Below are 24957 nucleotides of genomic sequence, written 5' to 3' on the forward strand. Positions count from 1 at the left end.
TAGTGTGGGAGGGGTATTTTAAGGCTTAAACTATAAAAAAAAAAAATGTTTATTTATATGGTCTTTCTATATCACGGATTTCACCTATCGCTGATGGGTCTGGAACACAACTTCCATGATAGGCGGGGGATCACTGTTCCTGATTTAAGCTGTTCAATAATTGTAAGTCGCTTGTATTTCTATTCTGCATTCTTCAAAAGGTGGTGGTCAATTTTGTACCCTTGTCCTGCAACGCTTGCTCTCAAATGGTCCAGCAGACTAATCTTTACTAGATTATGTTTACCTCTTTTGTAAGGCACTTTAGATAGTGTCTTCTAAGCAAATAAATGTAAACTCCAAATCACACTGAGGTGACTTCCCATCCACTGATGAAAACTAAAACTGCTTCGCTCCTAGTCAGAGGTTCATAAATACAGAGATCACCACATGGGACCTCCCCCATGGGTCACCTCTGAAGTGGAACAGTGAGACTCTGCCTGCAGTAAGGAGATTTGAATCCAGAGAAGTGCTGTTTGTGCCAAGGTGAGTCAAGCGGTTTGAGTGCTGGTTCTTTACTTACCAGTCAAGCAACTTTCTATGTCCCAAAACCTAGTTTTCTGCTGCTGGGGCATTGTACATGTCACCTGACTTGTGCATTAGCTGAACCTGGCCACTCTTTTCTCTATGATTGCTTTATAAAATTCCTTGCAATGTTGTGAAGCAGAAAATCAACTTGGCTTGTGCTTTTCCTTTTCATATAAAATGAAAACAATGCTCCCAGCAACTATTGTCTCTTATGTTCCTACACTTCCTAAAGTACTCTACATGTAAGCACAATCTGAAGGCCAGTGTATGTTGTACTGTGGGATGCAACAGTCCTCACTGTGAATCGTGCTGTAAAAATTAAATGGGGATACATTTGCTAAGGGATTACAGTATTTCATTAACTGTAACAGCCAAACAACGTTCAATTTTCGATTTTCATTATTTCTTGATAGAGTGCTGTCAACAATTAAGAGCTTGGCAGTTTCTGAGCTGAGAGCAAGAGAGTCTTAAATGCATACAAGACCCTCTTTAGCCCATATTAAATGTTCTGTTTGACTTCAGCCAGAGTTATACTGTGTCTTTGTCTCAGAGTTTAATTTTATAATTAAAACTGGTAATATGTTAAAAGTCTGTTTCCTTGTGGTGTCCAAATAGTTCTAAAAATGGTTAACCACGGTTCCAGCCTTGTTATTAAAATATGCCTTGCTGTTTCGAGCATTTTGGGGGCCCCAAGTGTTTACTGCTGAGTGGGACTGGGCTGTTTGTCAGCCTCCGTTTGCGAATTGGATGCACCCTGTGAAAGTAATCTGAAGACAGCAGTGCTCAGGCTGGATATTTTATGTGGTTTCCCTTTGAAAGGCAACACATGAACAGTTGAGCAATCCATGTTAATATCAGCTCTGGGGACTGTGGTTTTAGTCTGGAAACATACAATAAAACGGTGTCTACGAGCTTGTCTGCTGGCTGACAAGGGCCCAGTGTTTCGACTGCTTTGCTGCTTTTGCTCATTGGCTTCTTAATCAGATGATGTCAGCAGCACTTACATACTCTGCTGATGAACAATGCAGAAGAATCATAGCAACATGTGATGCCTATTCTTTCTTCATCACTGTTCATTTTTAATAGGAAATGTCATTGATTTGTTGTCTGACACAATATATTTATATGTTATTTCATTATTCTTATGATTTTTTAATGTCTCTTTAATAATCTGGTAATTAGCCTGAATAGCTGGGGGCTGTCCATCACTGGGGCAAAATAAGTACTGGAATTGGAACCCCATTAAACAGACTGAATGATGTAATGCTCCCAAGTGGTGCACCTCATTAATCCCTGTAAGAGAGTATAGAATGATCTCCTGTATCTAGTCTGAATCATGGATTAACACCAGGGCCATAATCCATCATCATGATATATTTATTGGGCGTTTTGAGTATGAAATTGGAATTAAAGGTACAGTTGTATATTGGTTAAGTTCTTATCTTAGAAACCTGGCTTTTATGGTAAATGCGGGTAACTTCTTTTCCTCTATGGCGAAATGCCAAGGATCTATTAAGCCAATCATTTTTTATCATTACATACAGTACATCCTCGGTAGAATTTTTCAGAAATGCAATATTTCATATCATTGTTAACACTGATGACACCCAGATTTATTTCCCTTTGAATCCTATTGACATAGATGTGATATCTAAAGTTGCAAATTGCTTAAATGATATCAAAATTTGGTTGAATAAAAATTTCATGAAAATGAATGATGGCAAGACAGTGGTTGTTGTACTTGGTGGAAATTCTTTTACAGGTACTTGGTCACGAGTACCTGACTTTTTGTCCTTAACTATGAAATCGCAGGCTAGGAAGCTAGGTGTCATTTTTCATCATGACCTTACTTGATCAATATATTAAAAACTAATCAATTTATTAAGTGAAAGAAAATCATTCTTCTCTCATAATGAACTTCAAAAATTCATTCATGCTCTTATTACGTATTGATTTGATTAGTGTAATTTCCTTTTTGTAGGTATGAACCAGTTAGCCCCGTCATGCCTACAGTTACTTCAGAATGCAGCTGCATCCCAGTGTTTGTCTCATTGCACTTGCTTCCAGTTAATTTTAGTCAGGGTTTTAAATTCCAGGCCACATTTTATTTTACAATTGTTTTTGTTTAGTATTTTCAGTATACATACTGTATTTCTCATTAGTGACTAGTGATGCTGTTTTTCAATTCTTCTTTTGTCTCAGCAGCATCTCTGTTCTTTCCGGATCACAGGGATTATTTTTGCCATGTAGTGGCCTGTGACAAACAAGTTTTCATATGTTACCTCCTTGGGAGGGAAAGTGATGAGGCCAGGAAAGTAAGATCCTTCATAAATGGCCTAATGAAATATATTTGGAAAAGGAGCACTCCATCACCATGGAAAACAGAGCCATTATGTTACTTTTTTTTGTATTGTTTATCTGTTATTGGTTCTGAACTATGGGGCTTCTTATCTTTTAAATAGTTGATTGTTTTTCACATCCTATTTTTGTTCTCCCACCATGCCATTTTGTTTGTCATGGGTATCACCATTTTGATGTTATTTTGTTAGAATTAATATGAGGTTGCTACACAGCATCAACTGAAACTGCACAACGGTATAATGGTCAGTGTGGTGAATTTTGTGCCTATCCGAAGTTGGATATTCCTAAAAACCTTCTCAAGTTTATTTTGTTGTATTTAATTTTTGACCTTTGAACTTTGGTTGAGATATTTCAGACTACGATTTAGCTTAGTGTCTTGGTTCTGAGAGGCCATCTGAGTGTGCTTTGATCCAGTTTCCTAAATGTATAGATGGACAGCAAATGAACTGAAGATTTTATAAATGGCCATCCTATAGGATTCAAGTCTAGCCTCTAGAGGCAATTTAGATTTAAGACTCTACTGGTAGATAAGGCAGTATGGTCAAAATTGGGAAATGAGTTGGGGTCTTTTTAGGTGTATTCTCATATAATGTAAAAACACCTACTGCAATAGCCATGTCTGTCTGTCTGTCCATCTGTCAGTCTACATGAAAGAACTCAGTTGCCAGTTCACAGATTTTGTTGAAATTTGGCACACATCCAGAAAATGTGTTGGGACATTTCAATTTTCATTGAAATACCTTGAATACAGCAAGCTCTGCACATAAATTTCCAAATCTCCCATTAAGAACCCATTTAGTTATTAAAGTCAGGTGCCCCTTCTAATCTTATATCACAGCTCCAGCTGGAGGAAAGGCGCCATATAAATAAAATGTATTATTTATATTATTTATTATTATTATACTGTTGAGAGAAACCACCAATAAGGTTTCATCATCTAGGACTTCAGAATCAACCAAATGTGCAATACCATGTAATATGCAAGTTAAAATTTATTGCATAGAACAATCTAGACAAGAACAGGAGAACAGGCCTATCCACTTAATTCTTCTAAAATAACAAGTCAAGTTTTGAAATTTCCTGACATCCTACTATCTACCACACTGCTTAGTAGCTAATTGCATGTGTCTTCACTACTTGATAGCTTATTCCATGTGTCTATATTTCTCTGTGTTAAGAAAAACATCCTAATGTTTTGGGTGAGATTTACCCTTAACAAATTTTCAACTCAGTCCCCATGTTCTTGAAGAACTTATTTTAAAACAAGTCTTAATCAACTGTACTAATTTCTTTCATTATTTTAAACATTAAATTATGTCCCCTCTTAATCTTCTTTTGCTTAAACTGAAAAGGCTCAGCTTTTTTAATCTTTCCTCATAATTCATCCTCTGTATTCCTGGAATGAGCCTAGTCACTCTTTTCTGGACTTTTCCAGTGCTGCTGTGTCATTTTTAGAGCCCTGAGACCAAAACTATACACAGTACTCCAGATGCATCCTCACCAATGTGTTACAAAGCTTGAGCAGAACCTCCTTGTACTTGTACTCCACACATTGGGGAAATAGACAACATCACATTCTATTAGCCTTCTTAATGGATTCTGAACACTGTCTGGCAGTTGATAGTGATGAATCCAGTACAACTCCTAAATCCTTCCCATAAGGTGAACTTTTGATTTTGTGTATTCAAACTTTAAGACTTCCTATACTATATACTTACTGTACATTTGACCATTGATCTCTTGATTCTCCAGAAGGAGCAATGTCTTCTGTTGCATAATTTCATTATGCAAATTTTAGCAATGGTAAGTGAAACAAAGAATCGTTAAATGTTCATTTTACACAACTGCTGACCATACTGGCGCAGGAATAGTCACACTCAGGTTCCTAGTAGCTGCAAGATTTTCAGGCTGGTGAGGTTGTTCCCTTACCAGTGTTGCAGGTTTTGCACCTCAGAAGTCAGTTATAAATACAAGATGGGAGAACCCGTCTAAAGGAAACAACATCTTGTGGTGACTCACTTTTCTGTGGCTGTGCGCTTGTTTTTAAATTAAAATAGTTTGATTCGGATTCTGTTGGTGCAGGCACAGCTGAAGAGATGGTCTGCCGTTTGGTATTTAGTGTGTAGGTGTGCTGATTGTTTAATTGTTCCATTTTTCCATATCAGTACTCCATGGATTGTAATTAGTATGCCACACCCACAGAAGGATTAAAAAAGACAGAGTAGGGAGAAGGATGAGAATGGAAGTAAAGTAAATGAAAAGGAGTAATCAGGAGTGTGAGCCAGCGCAGTGGTATAGAGGTAGGCATCATGGCCAAGCGAGGCAAATGGTGATCCAGAGGTGAGCATCATGGAGGAGCGGGGAATTATAGAGGTGACTCCTAGGGATCTGGTTGATGCCATAAGGGAGTATGGAAGATGGAGTTTCGCCTCCAAGCATCCCAACGGACACTAAAGGATGATGGTCAGAATGAGAGCCAGAGGGAGACAGACCACAACTGCCAGTGTCTCAGCTGGTTGAGAAGACGCGAAGGGAGAATAGGGGAGACAAAGCAGAGAGATGCACTGGGCAGGCAGGAAAAGGGAACTTAGTTTTATCTAAAGGATTTTATTCATAAATTTTAACATTGCTTTTGGATTATTGATTGGACTGGTGTTTATCTCCCACAATGACCACATTATTGGATTTTTTCTTTATTTATTCATAGAAGATAGCTCTGCACTTTATTTATTGATAAACACTATTTGTAATAAAAGCACAAATCACTTTGCACCAGCCCTTGTTGGGTTGTATCTTCATTGTCCAGTCATCATAATTTTTTCTCTATCAATGTCCCGGGTTCAAGGGATTATGCAAACTGCAGCCACATCTGGAGTTTTGTGTGCAGTTCTGGTCGCAGCACTACAAGATTATCATATCCACACCACACTTGATGCTGTACAGAACTAAACAACTAGGTGCATCACAGGACTTAAGGACATGCCGTACTGTGATGGACTTAGAGAATTAAACCTGTTCATTCACAAGCAGAGGAGACTGCATGAGCACCTAATTGAGGTCTTCAAAATCATCAAAGGCATTGATAAAGTAAATCCAACAGAATTCTATCACCATAGGGGTGAATCTTGTATTCAAGGACATCAGTGGAAATTAAGGGGAAGGGCATTTAAGGAGTGAAGCCAGGAAACACTTTATACAATGAGTTGTTTGAATCCTAAAACAATCTACTACCGAGACATGGAGTTGTAGCTGAAACCTTGAAAAACTTTTAAGAAGAATTTGAATGAGATATTGGTCAACAAATGAGCTGATTGGTCTCCTCTCATTTGTCAGATTTCTTATATCCATATGTATGTTCTCAAAAGTTTTTTTAATGTATTGCTGTTTTTTTCTTATAATGATAATGCTTTTGGCCTTTTTGTATTGAATTACATAATTAAGCAGAATTGTTTTTATTGTTAATAATGTGTTGTACAGTCTACTGCAGGGTCTTTGAAAGAAATAGCATTAGAAAACTTAGCAGGATTTTAATCCACAATAGCCAACACAATCATGTTGTTCAGTTTCAAATACTTTTAGTTACAATATGCTTATTCTAACATTGGTTGTGGATAGCTTGAGAAAGTACGACCTAACACCCAGTTGTCCATGACAGAGTACACTCACTCATACTGGACCAATGTAGAATTGATATTTAACAAAATATACACATCTTTGAAATGAGGGAGAACGCAGGAGAATCTGTGGAAAACCCAGGCATACACAGGAAGAAGCAATAAACTTTACAAAGAGGAAAATTAGATTGGGATTCAGAGCTGTTTCTCTGAAGCTCTGATCCAGAGATTCCAACTGAAAAGCTCTTTACAAAGAATAGAAGCCCTTGTTTAAAAAAAAACATTTTGTCTGACTTTCTTAAGGGTGTCATTTGCGTTTTTTTATTAATTGAATAACTGTTTTTTTCGCCTCCAGATTGTGGGTAACCCAGTAGTTGCCTTGTACTTTCCAAATGAAGATGTAGGCGTGCCAAAAGAGATCCTACTCTGCTGGGCCCTTGAGCAAGGCCCTTAACCTGTAATTGCTCCAGGGGGCGCTGTACAATGGCTGACCCTGCGCTCTGACCCCAAGGGGTATGCGAAAAAAAACTAACAAACACTGTTGTAAGTCGCTCTGGATAAGAGCGTCTGCTAAATGATGTAAATGTAAATGTAAACTAGACTTGACCTTTAGAACAATAAATATATATTAAAAGGTCTGGTAGAATATTTAAGAACATAATTTTCTTTTTGTGATAAACTTTACACTCCATTCCGGGTTGATTCCTGCTTTGTGGCTAATGCTGCGAGGACCCTGAGTCCAGAAACACAATGAAAACTTTTTAGGGGTTGTTGTGCCGGCCACTTTACCAGTTAACAGTTTATTGTTTCTTTGTTTCCCTTAGCTTTGACAGCCTGGTCATTTATTTCAGTCTGAAGCCCAAGTCTGGAGAGAAGGACATCACTCCCAACTATGTTTTCATGATGTGGTATGAGTTCTGCAGTGACTTTAAGACCATTTGGAAACTAGAAAGTAAAGTCATATTCAAAGAGAGGTAAGCTGAAGTTAAGTTACAGTTAAAATGAAAAACCCAAATGCTTGAGCTTCCATGAATCCATTAGTCACTGCACAAAGTCATAAAGTTCAGCATCCAGGCTCCCAACTTTAGAGTTTGAGGATACCACAACTGCTGAGTTTGTGATTTTATCAAGGTACCGTACCTAACAAAATTCTGTTTTCAAGCAAAGCATATGTCTTTTGATTCTGCCTGCAAATATTAATTCCCAAAATAACAATGTTAATGCCCCGTTTTTCCTCCTGTGAAGCCTGAAAAGCTAGGGTTTGCTTTCAGATAAATCTCACCTTTTTATAATCTCTCAATTACCTAGAAAAGAGGGCTCCCTTAATTTGTTACAGATTGTCGTTTTCTTTGCTGACTTTGCTTTGACACATTTTCATTACAAGTGAGGCTAAACGCAACAGTATAAATACTGAAAACAGTAGAGACAAATAAAACTTATTGCTTTTACCAGTTATTAAAAAGCGCTGGCATCAAAGGGAAAAGCCCCAAGACTTTGGCCACACTTAGCACAGTGTCAAAGCCTCTCCCTAGATTTACGATGGTATATCTGACCTGAAGGATCCAGCTGGGGACATCAAACTGTGCGACACCACATCCACAACAGTCTCCAGAGTTTATTAGATTGGGAGAAAGAGAGGTTTCCCAAGTGGATACTGGCACAGGAGAGTTGTTGCCTGCCCATAGGCGTCACTGGCACCACACTGATCAGGTTTAAGTTTTCTGAATGCATGATCCAGTACTCTTAACATTTTATTATCATTATAATATTTTATTTTGCAACGTACCTTTTAAAGCCCAAGGACACCGTACAGATAAATATAAAAAATAAATTTAAAGATACATGCAAAAATTGATGCCAGTAAAAGATAATAAAAATACATTATAAATAAGCTTTCACAAGCAGATACGTTTAAAGTTTGCTTTAAAAATTGTAAGCGATTTGACTTTGCTAAGATTTTGAAGGGAGAGCATTCTAGAAGGCTGGAGCATGGACACAGAAGGCCCTATCACCCATAGTACAGCACCCGTCTTAGTCTCATGAATCATATAGGTAGTGAGTAGAGGACCAGTATCAGAAGCCAATACTTGTCAGGCAGGTATGTACAACTGCAGATGGTTCTAAAATGTAAGGTGGAGCATGGTCATTTAAAGCTGTCTTAGTCTACAGCAGTAGTTTAGAGTGAAAATTTTATTTAATTGGCAGAGTTTACTCAAGTTAATGTAATTCTCTCAGAGATGGCACAATGTACAAGTTAAAAGTCTACAGTTGGAAGTGTCTGCAACAAGGTATTAAACTGTAGACTATTTCAAAGCATGAGTTAAGCACTCAGCACCTTTCAAAGTCAAAGATAGTCTAAGATGGGTTAAATTGCTTAGATGAATAAATGATGTTTTCACTCAATTGCTAATGCTTGGAATCAATGATGATGAAGAATTAAATGTAATAAATAGACTTGTTACTAAAGCTAGAGCTATAAAGCAGTCCTTCTGTCAAGTGGTCCAACTTATTTAATCATGACTTAACTACAATAAGCAATATTTCAGTTTTTTCATTGTATATTTAAAAAATGATATGATCCATAACTTGAAATCCCACAGTCAATACAATAAGACTGTAATAATAATAAGTCAATACAGACTGCTGTCACTGTCCTGCTCCACTGACAGATTGAGGAGATCGTTCCTCCCCCAAACTATGCGACTCTTCAATTCCACCCGGGGGGGTAAACGTTAACACTTAACATTATACAAAGTTATTGTCTTTTTTTCACCTGCATTATTATTCTTTAATTTAATATTATTTATTGTATCAGTATGCTGCTGCTGGAAAATGTGAATTTCCCATTGGGATTAATAAAGTATCTATCTATCTATCTATCTATCTATCTATCTATCTATCTATCTATCTATCTATCTATCTATCTATAAGGGTTGGGTGTTGGTCTGGAAGGAATGTCAATGTTTTTATATATATTCCAGTCAAGCAGGCCCCAAACAAGGCAAGCAGGCGAAATGGGGGTGACTATAAACAAACAGCTTACAATCTTTATAGTAAAAGGATTTATTAACAAACCAATAAAAAAAAATACAAGGAAAAGTCCTGCTCCTGGGCTTTATCTGCTTCTGGTTAAAAAGCTGGAGGGAGGCCTCTGGAGTGGTGACGTCAGGATGGGTCTGCCTCCGAGGTTTAACATTGTGTATTCTGATTGTCATGTTACTTCTGTGACTCTCAACAGGATAAGTGGGTCGATAAACGTGCACGTCCTCCATGGAAGTTTTTTCCATTTATGTCATCAGGGATCTCCTCGGCCTAGAGGTGTTTTACTCCACAGCCAGTCATCCAGGGCTTCTTTTTATCTCCTTTTCTTCCACACCAAACTCCTCACTCTCCTTTTCCAGTGAACTCAACAAAATTACATGAGTAAACAAATATAAATATATAGGCAAATCCCTTGTCATGACCATTTTCCCACATTACTGTCTTGAGGTGATCACAAATTGCCATTGTGTGTGTGTATGTTCTCTATCATTCTCTCTCTCTCTCTCTCCTCCATCTCTCCTTCACTCCAACTCCTCCTGTTGCTATACTAGTACCTCATACATTTATGACAATCATTTATTCTCATTATTTAGGCTGAAAACAGATGCTTCATAGCCTTTTTCTTTAAGAGAAGCCATGTTGTGTACCTCTGTCAGGGTAACATCCCTCGTTTCTAGGGGTGGGTTCTCTGGGGTCGTGACCTTGACTTAACAACCAGCATAAAAGGTCAGCTTTTCACTAGGAACCTTTTCCAATCTGCACATAAAATCCTTAATTTCATTTTGATCTATTGTGTGTTTTCTCTTCTTGTATTGCCTGGTTTTGACTTATTGCCTGTTATTTGACCTTGATTTTGCCTCTCATCAGGGTTACGGTTGCTGCGGTTTATTGTTATCTTCTTTTGTTTTTCCTTTTGCCTACTTCTCCCAGTTTGCTTACAAAATCAGTTCTCCTGTTTCCCTGCTGAGTCAGGACACTTACTGATCGATCATCTGTGCATTTTTGTATATATACTGCATCATGATAAGTTAAACCACATGTTTGGAATACCTTAATGCAATAGTTTTCAAAAATCACTACAAGTAAATAATAAATAACATAATTTTCAAAATTGTAGTGGTACAGAAAGTGCTGTGTTCCACTGTGCTCCATTTCAATGATAGTAACCGTGCTGTGATAGAGCTCCACGTAGAGTTGCTATTGGTAAACTGATATAAGGAGAAGGGGCCAGAGATAGAATAGTTTAAAAACATAATCCCATCATAGTTCTTATTAAACCTATGTTTTCATCACATGGAAATTTCTTGGGACCACCTCTGACAACCAGATGAGAGATTAGTCTTTGCTAGTTAGAGTGCAGTGCCAAATGGAGAGAAAGCACGTGAGTGGTGGGTTTAGGTGGATTTGGACTTGGATAATGGGGAAGGATTCAGAGATCATGCAAGAGGTTGCAAAATATCAGCTGCAGCCTCTTCACAGATAGCATTGGCTACAGCTAGACATGTTGATCACCAGCTCCCTTTGTCTCTTTCTGGACATAAGAAGCTCCTGGTGGATATAAGAATTTTCAGAAGCCATTGTTCAGTGTTGTACTGTTAAAGTCTGGATGAGATGAGAATGTTACAGTGTGAATTCAAATTTGCAGTGGGCATCTTTAAAAGCTGTTTGCTTGAGCCTGTAAACCTGTAGTATGTTCTTTAAACAGCTATTCAGTTAATTTGGCCAATAGTTTCTATAGACAAACGGTACCCGCCTTCTGAATCCTTGGTCCTAGAGGGGGGATGTTATTGCTCAAATGAGGAATGGATTTTAGGATTGGGAAAAAGTACCTGTCTGAATTAATACTGCATTCGTTATACAGCACATCTCTTGGGTCATGATAAATTGTTATATTTCCACTTGGAAGCTGCAATTAAAAACTTCACAAAGCAATCGTTAAGAGCAACGTACTAACAGTAGCACGCATCAAGCTGACATTGGTTAGTCCATTAGTGTTTGTTCAGGTAATGTTAGCATTTTCATCTTCTTCTTATTCAGTATTATAGGTTGAGGTTTTTCATTTAAAATAAATTCTTCTAATAAATACAGTAAATAAATTAAACCTATAAAGTGTTACTTTCCTTAAGTGTTCACAGTGTACATCACCATTTTAGATTGATGTTACATTCTAAAGTCACACAAACTCAGACTTGAGAGACCAGGCCTGAGTTTAAGTGCAGGAATTCCGAGTTTGGGGTGCGTTTTTCTCCCATTTTCTGAGTCCCAGGTCAGAAAAGTTCTAAGATTTAGTTGAATGCAACATCAGTTACTTGGATGATTTGTTACTGCATTGTTTTGCTATCCATTTACTGCTCATAATGTAAGACTACCTCATCATATGAGACCACCTTGGGTTTAAGGTTAATGGTCAGCTTTATAGTCATGGCCTCTGATCTGAGACCATACTACATTGCTGTGCAAAAGTCTTAGGTCCCCCAAGAAAATTATCTATATTAACTATTTTTCTGGCCAGCAACTGTGTGCTCATTAAAACTATATATAACAATAAAACAAATACAAATAAACATTGATAAGATAAAACTAACAAAAAAAAATTTCTGTTCTAAAAATCATATTGGTATCTTCTGACAGGGCTGGAACAATACGGGTTTGGTTCCCAGACCTTTCCTCAAAGGCATCCCAGCCATTGCATTTATTTGTTAAATTCCAAGAACAGCACATCTGATTTAAATTAATTAGGTAGTATCTTAGATTATTGAGCAGACACTGAGACTCGGACAGTACAGAGGGTATCCTGTGAATGTGTAGCAGATGATTCTGTTTATGATATGTTTAAATCTTGTGTGTTATCTTAGCTCAAGGATATGACAACTGTATTGACTGTACTGAAGACCTTATTAGCACTAATCACTTTGCACCAGCCCTTGTTGCGTTGTATCTTCATTGTCCAGTCATCATAATTTTTTCTCTATCAATATCCCGGGTTCAAGGGATTATGCGAACTGCAGCCACATCTGGAGTTTTGTGTGCAGTTCTGGTCACAGCACTACAAGATTATCATATCCACACCACACTTGATGCTGTACAGAACTAAACAACTAGGTGCATCACAGGACTTAAGGACATGCCGTACTGTGATGGACTTAGAGAATTAAACCTGTTCAGTCACAAGCAGAGGAGACTGCATGAGCACCTAATTGAGGTCTTCAAAATCATCAAAGGCATTGATAAAGTAAATCCAACAGAATTCTATCACCATAGGGGTGAATCTTGTATTCGAGGACATCAGTGGAAATTAAGGGAAAGGGCATTTAGGAGTGAAGCCAGGAAACACTTCATACAAGACCTTATTAGTGGGGGCATGTATGAAGAGTAACCAAACGTTTTTTGGTATATCTTGGTGCAACACTAGAACCTATTGGTTGATGCCTTATTTAACTGAAAGGCTCCAGCAGACCAAGAAGGCAGTTGCTAAAGCTCAGATCCATATATGGAAAATGATGGACAAGACCATGGAAAATGACTTTTAGTTAGTCTTGAAGAGGTGGTGTCAGAAATATCTGGTGGATTTGATATGGTTTCTCTGGCTGAGTAGACTGACGTGGTTGAAGAGCTCCTAAACAGCCAGGCTACAAGAAGGTATTAGAGCTGGGTGGAAATCCTTCAATTTCGTTGTTCCTTTGTAAAAGTGACAATGACAATAAAGATCTATCTATCTTTCTATCTATCTATCTATCTATCTATCTAAATGCTGTTGTGGTGGTGGTGTATCTCAATTAACAAGTCCCTCCAACTTTGCAGAATGATACATCCTGTGTTTCCATCCTCACTTGCAATTTTGTGCTACATGCAGTGAACAAAAGAATGAGATTCATACCATGTATGATCAAAAGAACATCCCTCAGCAACATTATATGGCTCACTCTTCATGACTGGGTGTGAAGCTAGGCAATTGCTGAGGACCTTGGAGTAGAGCCATTGTTAACAACAGATCACTGAAGTGTATTGGGCATCAAATGACGAAGCTCTTTAGGGGATGTACAGGGCATGGCCCTCAGGGAAAGGACCCCAGAGATATATCTAGGACACACTAAAATGTTCATATCTTGCACCTGGGTTGATCTCACCAGGCAATACTTCAACAGCACCTACTGTAATACATTGTGTAGTCTGTTGGTTTAGAAAAATTGTTAATTGCTTTATTATTTTTTAGTTATTTTTATGTCTGTTGCTTGCTATTAACCTTTTATTCACTGCTATTTAATATTACATATCTATATATAAAATGATAAGTGTTGTCTGTCTGTTACGCAAAAACCCACACACCCCTGGGGCCTCATGTATAACGCCGTGCGTAGAACTCACACTATGACATGGCGTAAGCACAAAAGCGGAAATGTGCGTACGCACAGAAAAATCCAGATACAGGAATCTGTACATACGCAAACTTTCACGTTCTTCCGCTACATAAATCCCGATCAGAGTGAAAAGTAACGCACATGCACACGCCTGCTGTCCCGCCCTAACTCCTCCCAGAATTACGCCTCTTTGAATATGCAAATCAATATAAATAGCCCTTAAGCTCAGCCTTCTGTGAAAAGACAATGGGAAAAGCATGGGGGAAAATATAAGAATTTCAGCAAATACCAAGTGGAGGCAAAGGAAAAACATACTATTTGTTGGTTTAAACAGTGATATAAACAACAAAAGGAAGTTGATCAAGTGACAGAGTGTCGGAGAAACTCGAAAGCTCAAGTTCACAAAGTCACACAGTGCCCAAAATAAAAAAAGAAATCACATATCAAAGTTGCCGTGAAAAGGCAAGTCGTAGCCCACCGTCTGAGTGTCATATGAAAGCTTATTAGGGTACAGACAAAAAAAATAGGCACACAGTGGGGAAAAAAGCACGAAATGTCAACTTTAATCTAGAAATTTCCACTTTAATCACGTAGTTTATTTTTCCATTAAAGTAGAACATCGTAAAGTTCATCTTAAAATCGTTTAATTTACTAGTTTCTCAAATCCCATCGTAACTAAAGTAGGACGTTAAATGCTTTGTTCTGTATTTGATCTTCTTTGTGCTCTGTGTGTGAATCACTACCTGCTTCTTAAACGGGCTTTCTCTTTCTCCGACAGGACACATAATCCATTGCGTTCGTGATATTACAGCTCTCTGAATAATTAAATTACTGAGATGTATACGTGATATCTTTTTCATGATGATAGGAATGAAAGCATGTTATTAAACATGGGAACACGGTGGCGCAGTGCTTGTTCATGTCTCATGCAAGAGGCTTGCTGCGCCATGCGCGACCTTCGATGAAATAATTTATTACAGAAGTACTGTCTCTTTCAAATGTACTAACCTCCAATTCCTGTCCTTACTTTTCTTTCTCCAAATACCCAATCGCCACACAATCAGCTCTGTAATAGACGTGAAGCCATTTGTAAGCTTAGAACGCCGATTCTTCAAAACTTTTAAGGAACATTGAAATATCTTCGTAGTACATGTTTAATTATTCTATCCATCTATCCTTCCAGTGTCGCGTCAGCACCAGCAAGAATACAACGCAGTGCAGGAACAATCCATGAACTAGCTAGCGTTGCGGCGCCGTGTCCTCACATGTTTAATTATTAACAATACAGATTATTTAAATGAAGTTAAAGTTTTATCTGTATAATATAATCAACATATTTTGCTGCATTTCATCTTAAAAATGATATTGTCATCATATGTAAATAGGCGCTTTATAAAGTGGCTCAGGTTGTGCAATATTATAACTGTAGTGCAAGTTTACAGTGGGGTAATTGTACTTATAAGTATAAAACGGTTCTACAAGGAGCGCTTGATGGACTGATTGAGTGCGTTTATAGTTCTTGGGATGAAACTTTTTCTGAAACGCGACTTGATACAGAAAAGGCTTTGAAGCGTTTTGCCGTGGCTGAGGCAGCGTCTGCTTCATGCTGTATACCGATAATTCTCTTTCCAATCAGCTGCTGCTGTGATTCCCCACTCAGATACAGTGATATAAATACTCTGAATGGTGCAGTGAGAGTAATATGGAAAAAGATGATCTGCAGGCGGCACGGTGGCGCAGTGGGTAGCGCTGCTGCCTCGCAGTTGGGAGACCTGTGGACCTGGGTTCGCTTCCCGGGTCCTCCCTGTGTGGAGTTTGCATGTTCTCCCTGTGTATGCGTGGGTTTCCTCCGGGCGCTCCGGTTTCCTCCTACAGTCTAAAAACATGCAGGTTAGGTGGATTGGCGATTCTAAATTGGCCCTAGTGTGTGCTTGGTGTGTGGGTGTGTTTGTGTGTGTCCTGTGGTGGGTTGACACCCTGCCCGGGATTGGTTCCTGCCTTGTGCCCTGTGTTGGCTGGGATTGGCTCCAGCAGAACCCAGTCACCCTGTGTTCGAATTCAGCAGGTTGGAAAATGGATGGATGGATGGATGGAAGATGATCTGCTGTGGCAACCCTTAACGGGAGCAGCTGAAAGAAGAAGAAGAGGCAGTGAGAATAACAACGCTAAAGCAGTTATGGTATTTGGAATACTATGGCTATTCCCTGGACCATTATATTGCTGCAGGTTAATTACAATCAGATGCATTACACTAATAAACAATATGCAGTTAGTTTCAGTGTATTTATAAAGCTGCATCAGGAATATGGATCTAAGAAAGAAAGGGTGACCACACAGGAACAGTAGCACTGCTTTGACGCCAGTCTGCAAAACCGAGCGGAGAAATTGCGTACGCCAGGGTATGAGGTACCATGGAAATGTGCGTGGCTTTACGCCAAGTTTAGGTTTTATACATTGTGATTTGAGCGTGGAAACGTTCGTACACAACATTTCTGTGCGTACACACCATTTATACATGAGGCCCCTGGTCTTTGAAACTTGATCTTCATGTCAGTTGACAGCTTATGCAATGACATATACAACGCATCCCATGATTTGGACATCCCAAAATTTGGCTTTAACTCTTTCTCATGGCTAAAGAAGACATGGTAGCAGGTATCCCTCTGACAGGAAATGCACAAGCCAGTGCATGGAAAATATCTGACACAAAAACTACAACAACACTGCATGTTTGCATGTGCATAGAAACAGCCCTGTGAAACATAGTGCGCAAGCTAGTTTGTAAAATACACAGAGATATGGCTCAAGTTCATGTTCAAAACTAACCTCACTTGCTGACAGTGAAGCACATTCCACACAGCAATAACATGTACATCAAGTATGGAACACAAAATGTACTGACAGCTGCCTGCACAAACTTACGTACACTCCGCTCACTACAACACATACACACGTTTGACCATGAAAAACAACACAATCCATGCTCTGGCCTTAGCATAGACCACGATGACATGGCAAAACACAACCCCAAATATCAAAGTGAAAGCTCAGCGTAAACTTACACATTAATTGTAAAGATAAATGATTTACAACACATATACAGTTTCACCATCTCCATTTGTTTTACCTCCATGAGTTCCATAGACGATTAAATAAGTTGAGGACACAAAAAATCAAACACCACACACAGATGCATGACATCTTCAAAAACCTGAACTTATCATGTACGTACGTGTTCACATGAAACACTTAACCAGTGTGACAGATAGAGGCACTGTCGACCCCTTGAACCCTCAGACCAGACGTCAGACACCAGATAAAAGTCCAAATATTTAATTTATTATTATAAATAAGTGCACAAAGCACCCTCCACTCCACTATCCTCATACAATACACAATAAACAATAACCAATCCTCCACTCCCAGACGCTTAGCCACCCTGCCTCTCAACTCAGCTCGTCGTCTGGGATTACCCATGGTCCTTTTATATTCTCTGACCCGGAAGTGTGTTCAATCCGTCAGTCCCTGTGATTCCTTATCACTTCCGGGTCCGATAAAAATCCTCTTCTTCATCCCAGAAGTACGTCGTTCCTTTTGTCCATGTGACCAGAACGCATTTCGGGTTATAGGGCACGTAGTATTCCCTGAGCCTCCCTACAGCGTCCCTTGGTGGTCCCCATGGTATCCAGCAGGGCTGGTTATAAAAACTACAAGGTCCATGAGGCCCTGCTGGAATTCGGGGAACTTCCATGCTGCCGGGAGAACTCCATCTGGCGGCCTGGAGGTATTGGCCGGGATGACTGGCCAGCCATATACCACACCAGATACTTTCATAACCTGAAAATACACACATCTTTCATCATTTCCTTATAGAAGTATATGATATCATTAACACAAACAACCCTTACACTAAGACCTTTACTAATACAAGGCAGGTTGAGGAAATGAAAATGTACAAAACCCAGACACACATCATAAAACATCCAGAGATTATAAAGTGCTTTCCCATTGCACAATTGAGCCTCTAAATGTTAACAGTGAGAGTGTTTATATGAGCATTAATAACCTGGATATTAACAGAAACCTGCTTTCAAAAGTACCATGTATTATTCCATTATTCTGACAAACCAGGTTAACACAGGTAGATTTGGCTGTGAGCAACAGTTATTTGGTCATGTAAATCCTTCACCAGGTTACATTTGCAATTTCTTAGTCTGTGCATGTGTGATGTACTCTGTTAGCCTGCTTAGATCACATTAGTCATTCTTCTGATTGAATTTATATGTCTCAATATTTCAGAAATCTCTAAATATATGATGAGCTCAACGTTCACTTAAAAATTCTGGTTCTTCAATGGCACTTTACTGGTTGGCTTGGTTCTTCATAGAACTGTTCCTTGACAAAGAGCAATTTCATTCTGGGAAGAGATCTTTGTACTGTATGTGAAGTTGGTTCTTTGGGTGTTTGAAAGGTCCTTAATATTTGGACAATACACTTTACCTTTTATGTTTGACAGGGTACCTAGCAGGATGCTGACTGGTCAGGAAAACCTGAACTTAGCCTGTGTTATTATATGTGTTAAAAGTTCTTTTCAAATCAGTAACCCACTGGTGTTTCACAGATCTGTATATTGTTATTTTTGGAGCTTTAATGTGGATGTCTTTTTTGGGAACCAAAAATAGTTGCACTATGTCATTCCTGTGAAGAAGCACTCTTAGCAGCATTATTTTAAGAGTGTACAGTAGCAGAATCTCAGGAGCAGAGTTGGGGGTGAATTGTTAAAAGTAGCAAGAGTTATGTAGAGTTACATAGAGTTTACTGGGTGTAAAGCAAGAAGCAAATGTATTGGTATACCGCTTCTTTGCAGGCCTCAATCACCCAGCCTTGTAGAAAAAAGTGTGCTGCATGCAATCCAGTAAAAAAAAACATATTAACCTCCTAGGCGTTAACTGCAAGCATGTAATTATGGTTAAGCCAGAGTCAGACTCAGTGTGATATGTCCGATTTACAGTGTTAAGCCTGTATAACTCTCAGGACAGTATTCTGCTGCCATCTGTAGGATGAAATATTATCACACTGCAAAAAAAAATCATACATTTTTCTGTTCATTCTGACACTTTATTAATAACTCATCAGTATTCATGAGTTGAGTGGAGGCTTCAAAGAAAAGCTCAAAGGCAAACAAAAAGCCATAAAGCCTGAGTCTGAGCCATTGTTTGAATCAAGCAATAGTGATGACAGTGTGACTTGGTCACCACACATTGACACGAACAGTGAAAGTGACACCTGTTTGTTAGATTCCATCCTTCACTATGGTGAAGCCAATCATCCAGCACCAAAACTGTACAAACTGTGGAATGCTTATCAGGCAATCTTCAAAAATTTGTAGAAAGTCTATGTTCCTAGTTCTGACATAAGTATTAATGAACATCCCATGGGTTACAAGGGAAGGCTATTGTGGACACAGTACATTGAATCAACATCACGTTCTACATGTGGAGTGAAGCAATCTCTGGGTAGAGCTGGAACTCAATACTTCATACCAGTAGGGTGACCAAGTGGGATGGCAAGTACAGTCAATGCGATCATGCAAGTCAGGGACCGACATTCTACCCTGCCATTAGCAAACAACAGAAAAATATCATTAAAAAAAAGTGTGCAAAGAAACATGTTTTTACTAACCCGATTGCAGCATTGGGCTGTGCATTGGTGTCTGTTTCAAAACGTGCCACAAGTAGGATGTGTAGTAAATCTGTATTAGTACTGCAGTGGACATGAGATGGACCTTTCCTAATATATTTACGTATGTTGACATTTTGATATTTATATGTTTGTGTCACATAACATTTTCTGTTGTTGAAAAAAATTCAATGTTTTTGTCACGAAGCTACTAAATGTTGAAACAGTGTGATGACACAGTGGCCAGCATTCATACCATGATTCTTCAGCAGCTCTCTTTGTTGATGGAATAAAGGGATGGGTGTGATTGATTTCACAGCACATGATAAACATATTTATACAACACAAGAAAGTGGCCACGTTTGGCTGTGTTTCTGGACAGTTTTGTGAAGGTTCATATATATGGGCTTAGGATTCAATACAAAATGCAAGAAAAAGTAATGCACTGTGTGGAACACCTAGAAATCAATAATAAGTAGCTACATAACTTATTTAGTTGCTTTTTTGTAAGTCAAGAGTAATGTAACTGGGTTACTTTTAAAAGTGATGAATCCCTCAGTACACAATGCATACATGTTCAGAATTCATAATCAAGTTGATCATTATATTGGTGGACTTTATAATTTTTGAATTACCACATGTTCCAATTATATAAACTAGATCAGGGGTCTCCAACCTTTTTTCCTGTGAGGGCTACTTTTACAAAATGCAAATGGCCAAGAGCTACTCATGTTTTCTAACGTTTATTCTGATAGCTTATTTCAACCCACACAAACTGAATAAGCTTGTTTTGCCTGAACATTTACAAAATATTGGTGTCCATAACTAACATCCATCCATCCATTTTCCAACCCGCTCAATCCGAACACAGGGTCACAGGGGTCTGCTGGAGCCAATCCCAGCCAACACAGGGCACAAGGCAGGAACCAATCCCGGGCAGGGTGCCAACCCACCTCAGCCACAACTAACATTTTGTATTAAAACACGTCACATTAGTTCACCTGCAAGTGCATTTTGTATGTCTGTATGCATTTTCTATTGTATGTCTCACTGTTGAATTAAAACATGAATGCTGTCAAAACAAAACAATGCAATTACAAATACACAGATATTACTTATTCATTTGTCATTTTGTTACATGTCACTGTTTCACTTCATAAGAGTATTCACAAGTCCAGTTGCATGTGTGATGTGTTTTTTAGTTAGTCAGATGACTGGCACTGCATGGAGTCAACAAGAGAGCTGTATGGTGGAGTGTAGCCACTTAGGTTCAGTCTTATGGAGTTATTTAAATGTTCATCTGTCAGTCTTGTTCTGAACTTTGATTTCATGACATTCATGTCAGAAAAGGCCGACTCACAGAGGTATGTTGACCCAAACAAAGCAGACATTTTCAGAGCTGCTTGGTGAATATTCTTATAGTTATCTGGATCTACTAAGCTCCAGAAATGCTGAGAATGCTGTTGAGACTTTAACTGCACATTATTTTTAAGGTTTACTAATATATAATATATAAAATTCAATGTCTGTATGTCTGTCCGCTTTAAACGAGAAAACTACTTATCGGATTTAGATTGGGTTGTTTTCTATAATTTGCTTGAACATTCCGGTTGATTTTGCGACTTCTCTCATTTCGCTATGTATCATAGTTCACTTGCAGTACCAATTTATTTGCGCGAATCCGAGAAAAAGGCAGCGGGCCAAGGGGAAGAGGGGTGGGGGGCTCTCCTCACTCACTCAGCAGCTTAGGGGCGTGCTCCTTAACTCCACTTAGCTAGTGAACTAGAGAACAATTGAATTCAACTTTGTTTGATAAAGTGTTACAGTGATCCCCCAATATATCGTGGTTCAGCTATCGCGCCCCCACTACATTGCGGATTTATTATTATTATTATTATTATTATTATTATTATTACTAGGGGGCTCTGCTCCCTACTTGCTTCACTCACCCACTCCCGTTTGGTTTACCAGATAAACAATTTAAAGAGATTGTTATTTTCATGGGAATTGTTACATACAGTATGCATTATTTTCATCTTTAAGCCTTTTTAAAGCTTAAACTATAAAAAAAAAAGTTTATTTATATGGTCTTTCTATTTCGCAGATTTTCACCTATCGCTGATCGGTCTGGAACATAACTTCCGCGATAGGCGGGGGATCACTGTACTTAGGTCTTGATGAGTTTGAGTCCAGATATTCTCTTAAGTGTATGCCACATTGAAAAGATAGATTGCAATTCAGATTGTGGATCGTGATATGATTTGTTGGAAAGATCTCCCACCCCTAATTTGACTAATCAAGTTTTCAAATTTATGTAGGATTCATTAACCCTTTAGCAAGCTACTTGGAAAGGGGTTGCGAGCTACCAGTAGCTCACGAGCGACGTGTTGGGAGACCCCTGAACATTTATGCCCTACTGACTGTTTTTTAAGTGATTTCAGTAACTGTTTTCAAAGTATTTCTCATTTTATTAATAGCCTAATATTTTATTTGGAAAATACATCCAGAGATTTCTTAAGAATATTGTTTGATTAAGTCAGTTAGCTATTATTTTTTCTTTTTTTTTTTAAATGAAGGAAACTGACGTCACAGTGATTAGTGCGCCCACTGGCCTGGTCATTGGTGTATTTCATGTCTGCATATGTGTTCTCCTGTTCACTTCCAGCTTTCTACACCATGCAGATTAGGACAAGTCTCCAATACTAATTGTCAATCCAGGCAACAATGGCTAGAAGGCAAGAAACAGCTCTGGACATTGTTACACTCATACTGCAGGGAGCAGCAGTAGTAATTTCTATGCACCGGCAATGCTAATAGTTTTATTTAGATAGTTACTTGTTTAGTTTATTGCCGATTATCAAGGGCTGATACATTTATTAAACTCAGAAGAAACTAATTTATATAGTAATTTTTTTTAAAAGGTTGAGTTTTAGGTGTGTTCACATATAATGCATGAAGCACATACAGTAATCCCTCACTTATCGCGGGAGATAGGTTCCAAGGCCGACCGCGATAACTGAATTTCCGCAAAGTAGGGACACCATATTTATTTAATTATTTAACGTGTATTTGGATGTTTTTAAACCCTCCCTGTATTGTTTACAACCCACCATTTACTCTATTAATAACAGGGACAACTGCTAAGCAATATAAAATCGGTAGATAAGTTTACACTTACTGTATAGAGAAGTACACGTAGCAGCTTGTAGGCAGTCATGACGTCATCGACCTTGTTGCAAAGATTCCTAAAGCAGATTCCATCCAGACTACTGCCTTATCACTTCCACTTGCAACTCGTTTTGCGCCCTTGTTAAAAGAAAAAGCAGCCATAGATCTTATATGCTTTTCCTCCTTTTTAAATAAAAAGAATCGTGGACTCATTGATGCTGTAATGGTGTCCTCCAGCGGTGTAGCTGTTCCCTTCCTTCAACATATCCAGAACTTTTACCTTTTCTGCAATCATTTGCATCTTCTGTTGGTGCTTGGACACGGCCCCTGTAGGAGTAGCACGTTAATGATGAATGAGTGAGATGAGACTTCCTGGTTAATGCAACACTCCGTCGCCGAGCCAATCAGCAGCACACAGGAACTTAACTGCGTGCTCTGATTGGGTAGCTTCTCAGCCATCCACCAATAGCATCTCTTGTATGAAATCAACTGGGCAAACCAACTGAGGAAGCAAGTAAAAAGACCCATTGTCCGCAGAAACCCGCGAAGCACCGAAAAATCCGCATTATATATTTAGATATGCTTACATATAAAATCCGCGAAGTCGTGAATCCGTGAAAAGTGAACCGCGAAGTAGCAAGGGATTACTGTATTGTGAAAACCTATGTCTGTCCGCATGAAACAACTTGGCCCCTCTGTGGACCTATTTTGTTGAAATTCAGCACACTTATTCTTCAGGGAAATTAAGTGTGACAGTTCAATTTTTGTTGAGACAGCTAGAACAGATTGCGCTGTACAAAATTTTGAAATTTCAAAATCTCCCTTTTAAAAGCATGTCGTCTTGTCTTAAAACAAAGAAACATTTCTGTGCTACTTCAACTACAAATTAGTTTACTGTTTCAATTTTACCTTGACAGAGGTTACACCAACTTGTATATTTTGTTTATTTTGCTCTTTTTCACCTTCACTATCCATTACCGATGGCAAACAGATCCCAATACAAGGTAATGAAACACCGGCAGCCTGCGTGTGTGTGGTAGGAAGTGTTGCTCACTTTTAATGGCTGTTTGCATGGCCAGGCAGTCCATCCAAGTGGACACATTTGGAGAACCTTTCCATCAGCACATTTTTTCTGCTTTATGAAGTCTTTCCAGCAGCTTGAGTACAAATGGAAGAAAACTAGTGCACCGGCATTTTACCCATCCAGATGCTTTTAAGTCACAACACGTAAATTAAATGATTTTCCTAACTATTGTGAGGGACAAACCTACATCCCAGCTGGTGTGGACCCCACTTCCTTACTTGGCCAAGAGGCACTAAATAATGGAAGGTCAAGGGGAGGGAGTGACAGTGTCTCCTTCCCATGACAGGACCCAGATGTTGAAGGATATAACGGTGGCTACTACAGGGTCCAGCATCCTAAAACAGCCACAGAGGGACAGCCACAGCATCCCCTGTACACTGAGTGGCAGCATCCCATCTGACACACTCCATTATGGATGGCTACAAGGCAGCATGGGAATTGTGGTCTCATGGGCCTGCCCTGTCAAGGTTCTTGGGGGGCAGATAGTGACAATACAAGGATAGCTGTAGTTATGCCTGACCCAGAAGTGCTTCCTGGAGGCAACTGATTAAGTACCAGAAGTACTCCCAGGACCAGAGTTAAAAAAGAGCCCTCCACTCAGTTCAGGGAGTCAGAGTTGGTAGGAAGAAGACAACACTCATATAGGGGTGTGTAAGAGGGACTGAAAAAGGAAGGAAGGATTGTATTGTTGTGATTGGGGAAACATGATCTGTGGAAAGGTACTTTGTTTAATAAAAATAATCACTTGAACCCGGACTGTGTGTGTGTAGTTGTATCTGGAGTTTTAGAGGCACAGTGATAACAATACCAGGCCACACTGTAAATGTGTTAAATGAATGCAAGGAAAACAAAAGGTTATCTAGATATGAATGAAGTCCCCATGACATTTAAACATTTACTCAGTATTAACTTGATACTAAACCAGCCTCATAGCTCCATTATCTGGAGTTTATAATAATTCATCCTTTCATGCTATAATTTACGTGGGTAACTGGACATCCCAGTGACAGCAACAATCTCGATTTGAGACAACATGTCCTGATAAAATAACTGAAGAATACCATAATGCCCCGGTTTTAACAGGCTG

General features: G+C 38.9%; 1 protein-coding gene across 2 annotated transcripts in view; it reads left to right on the plus strand.

The window, feature by feature from the left end:
* The window catches only part of LOC114667097 (formin-like), a 613004-nt gene that overhangs the window by 531564 nt on the left and 56483 nt on the right, over positions 1-24957 (plus strand). For both annotated transcript variants that reach the window (XM_051920062.1, XM_028822231.2), the window contains one exon: positions 7364-7513. In XM_051920062.1, the coding sequence (XP_051776022.1) occupies positions 7364-7513 (150 nt within the window). The remainder of the gene's footprint in view (positions 1-7363; positions 7514-24957) is intronic.

This window comes from Erpetoichthys calabaricus, chromosome 16, assembly GCF_900747795.2.
Source record: "Erpetoichthys calabaricus chromosome 16, fErpCal1.3, whole genome shotgun sequence".
In the NCBI taxonomy this organism is placed as follows: Eukaryota; Metazoa; Chordata; class Cladistia; order Polypteriformes; family Polypteridae; genus Erpetoichthys; species Erpetoichthys calabaricus.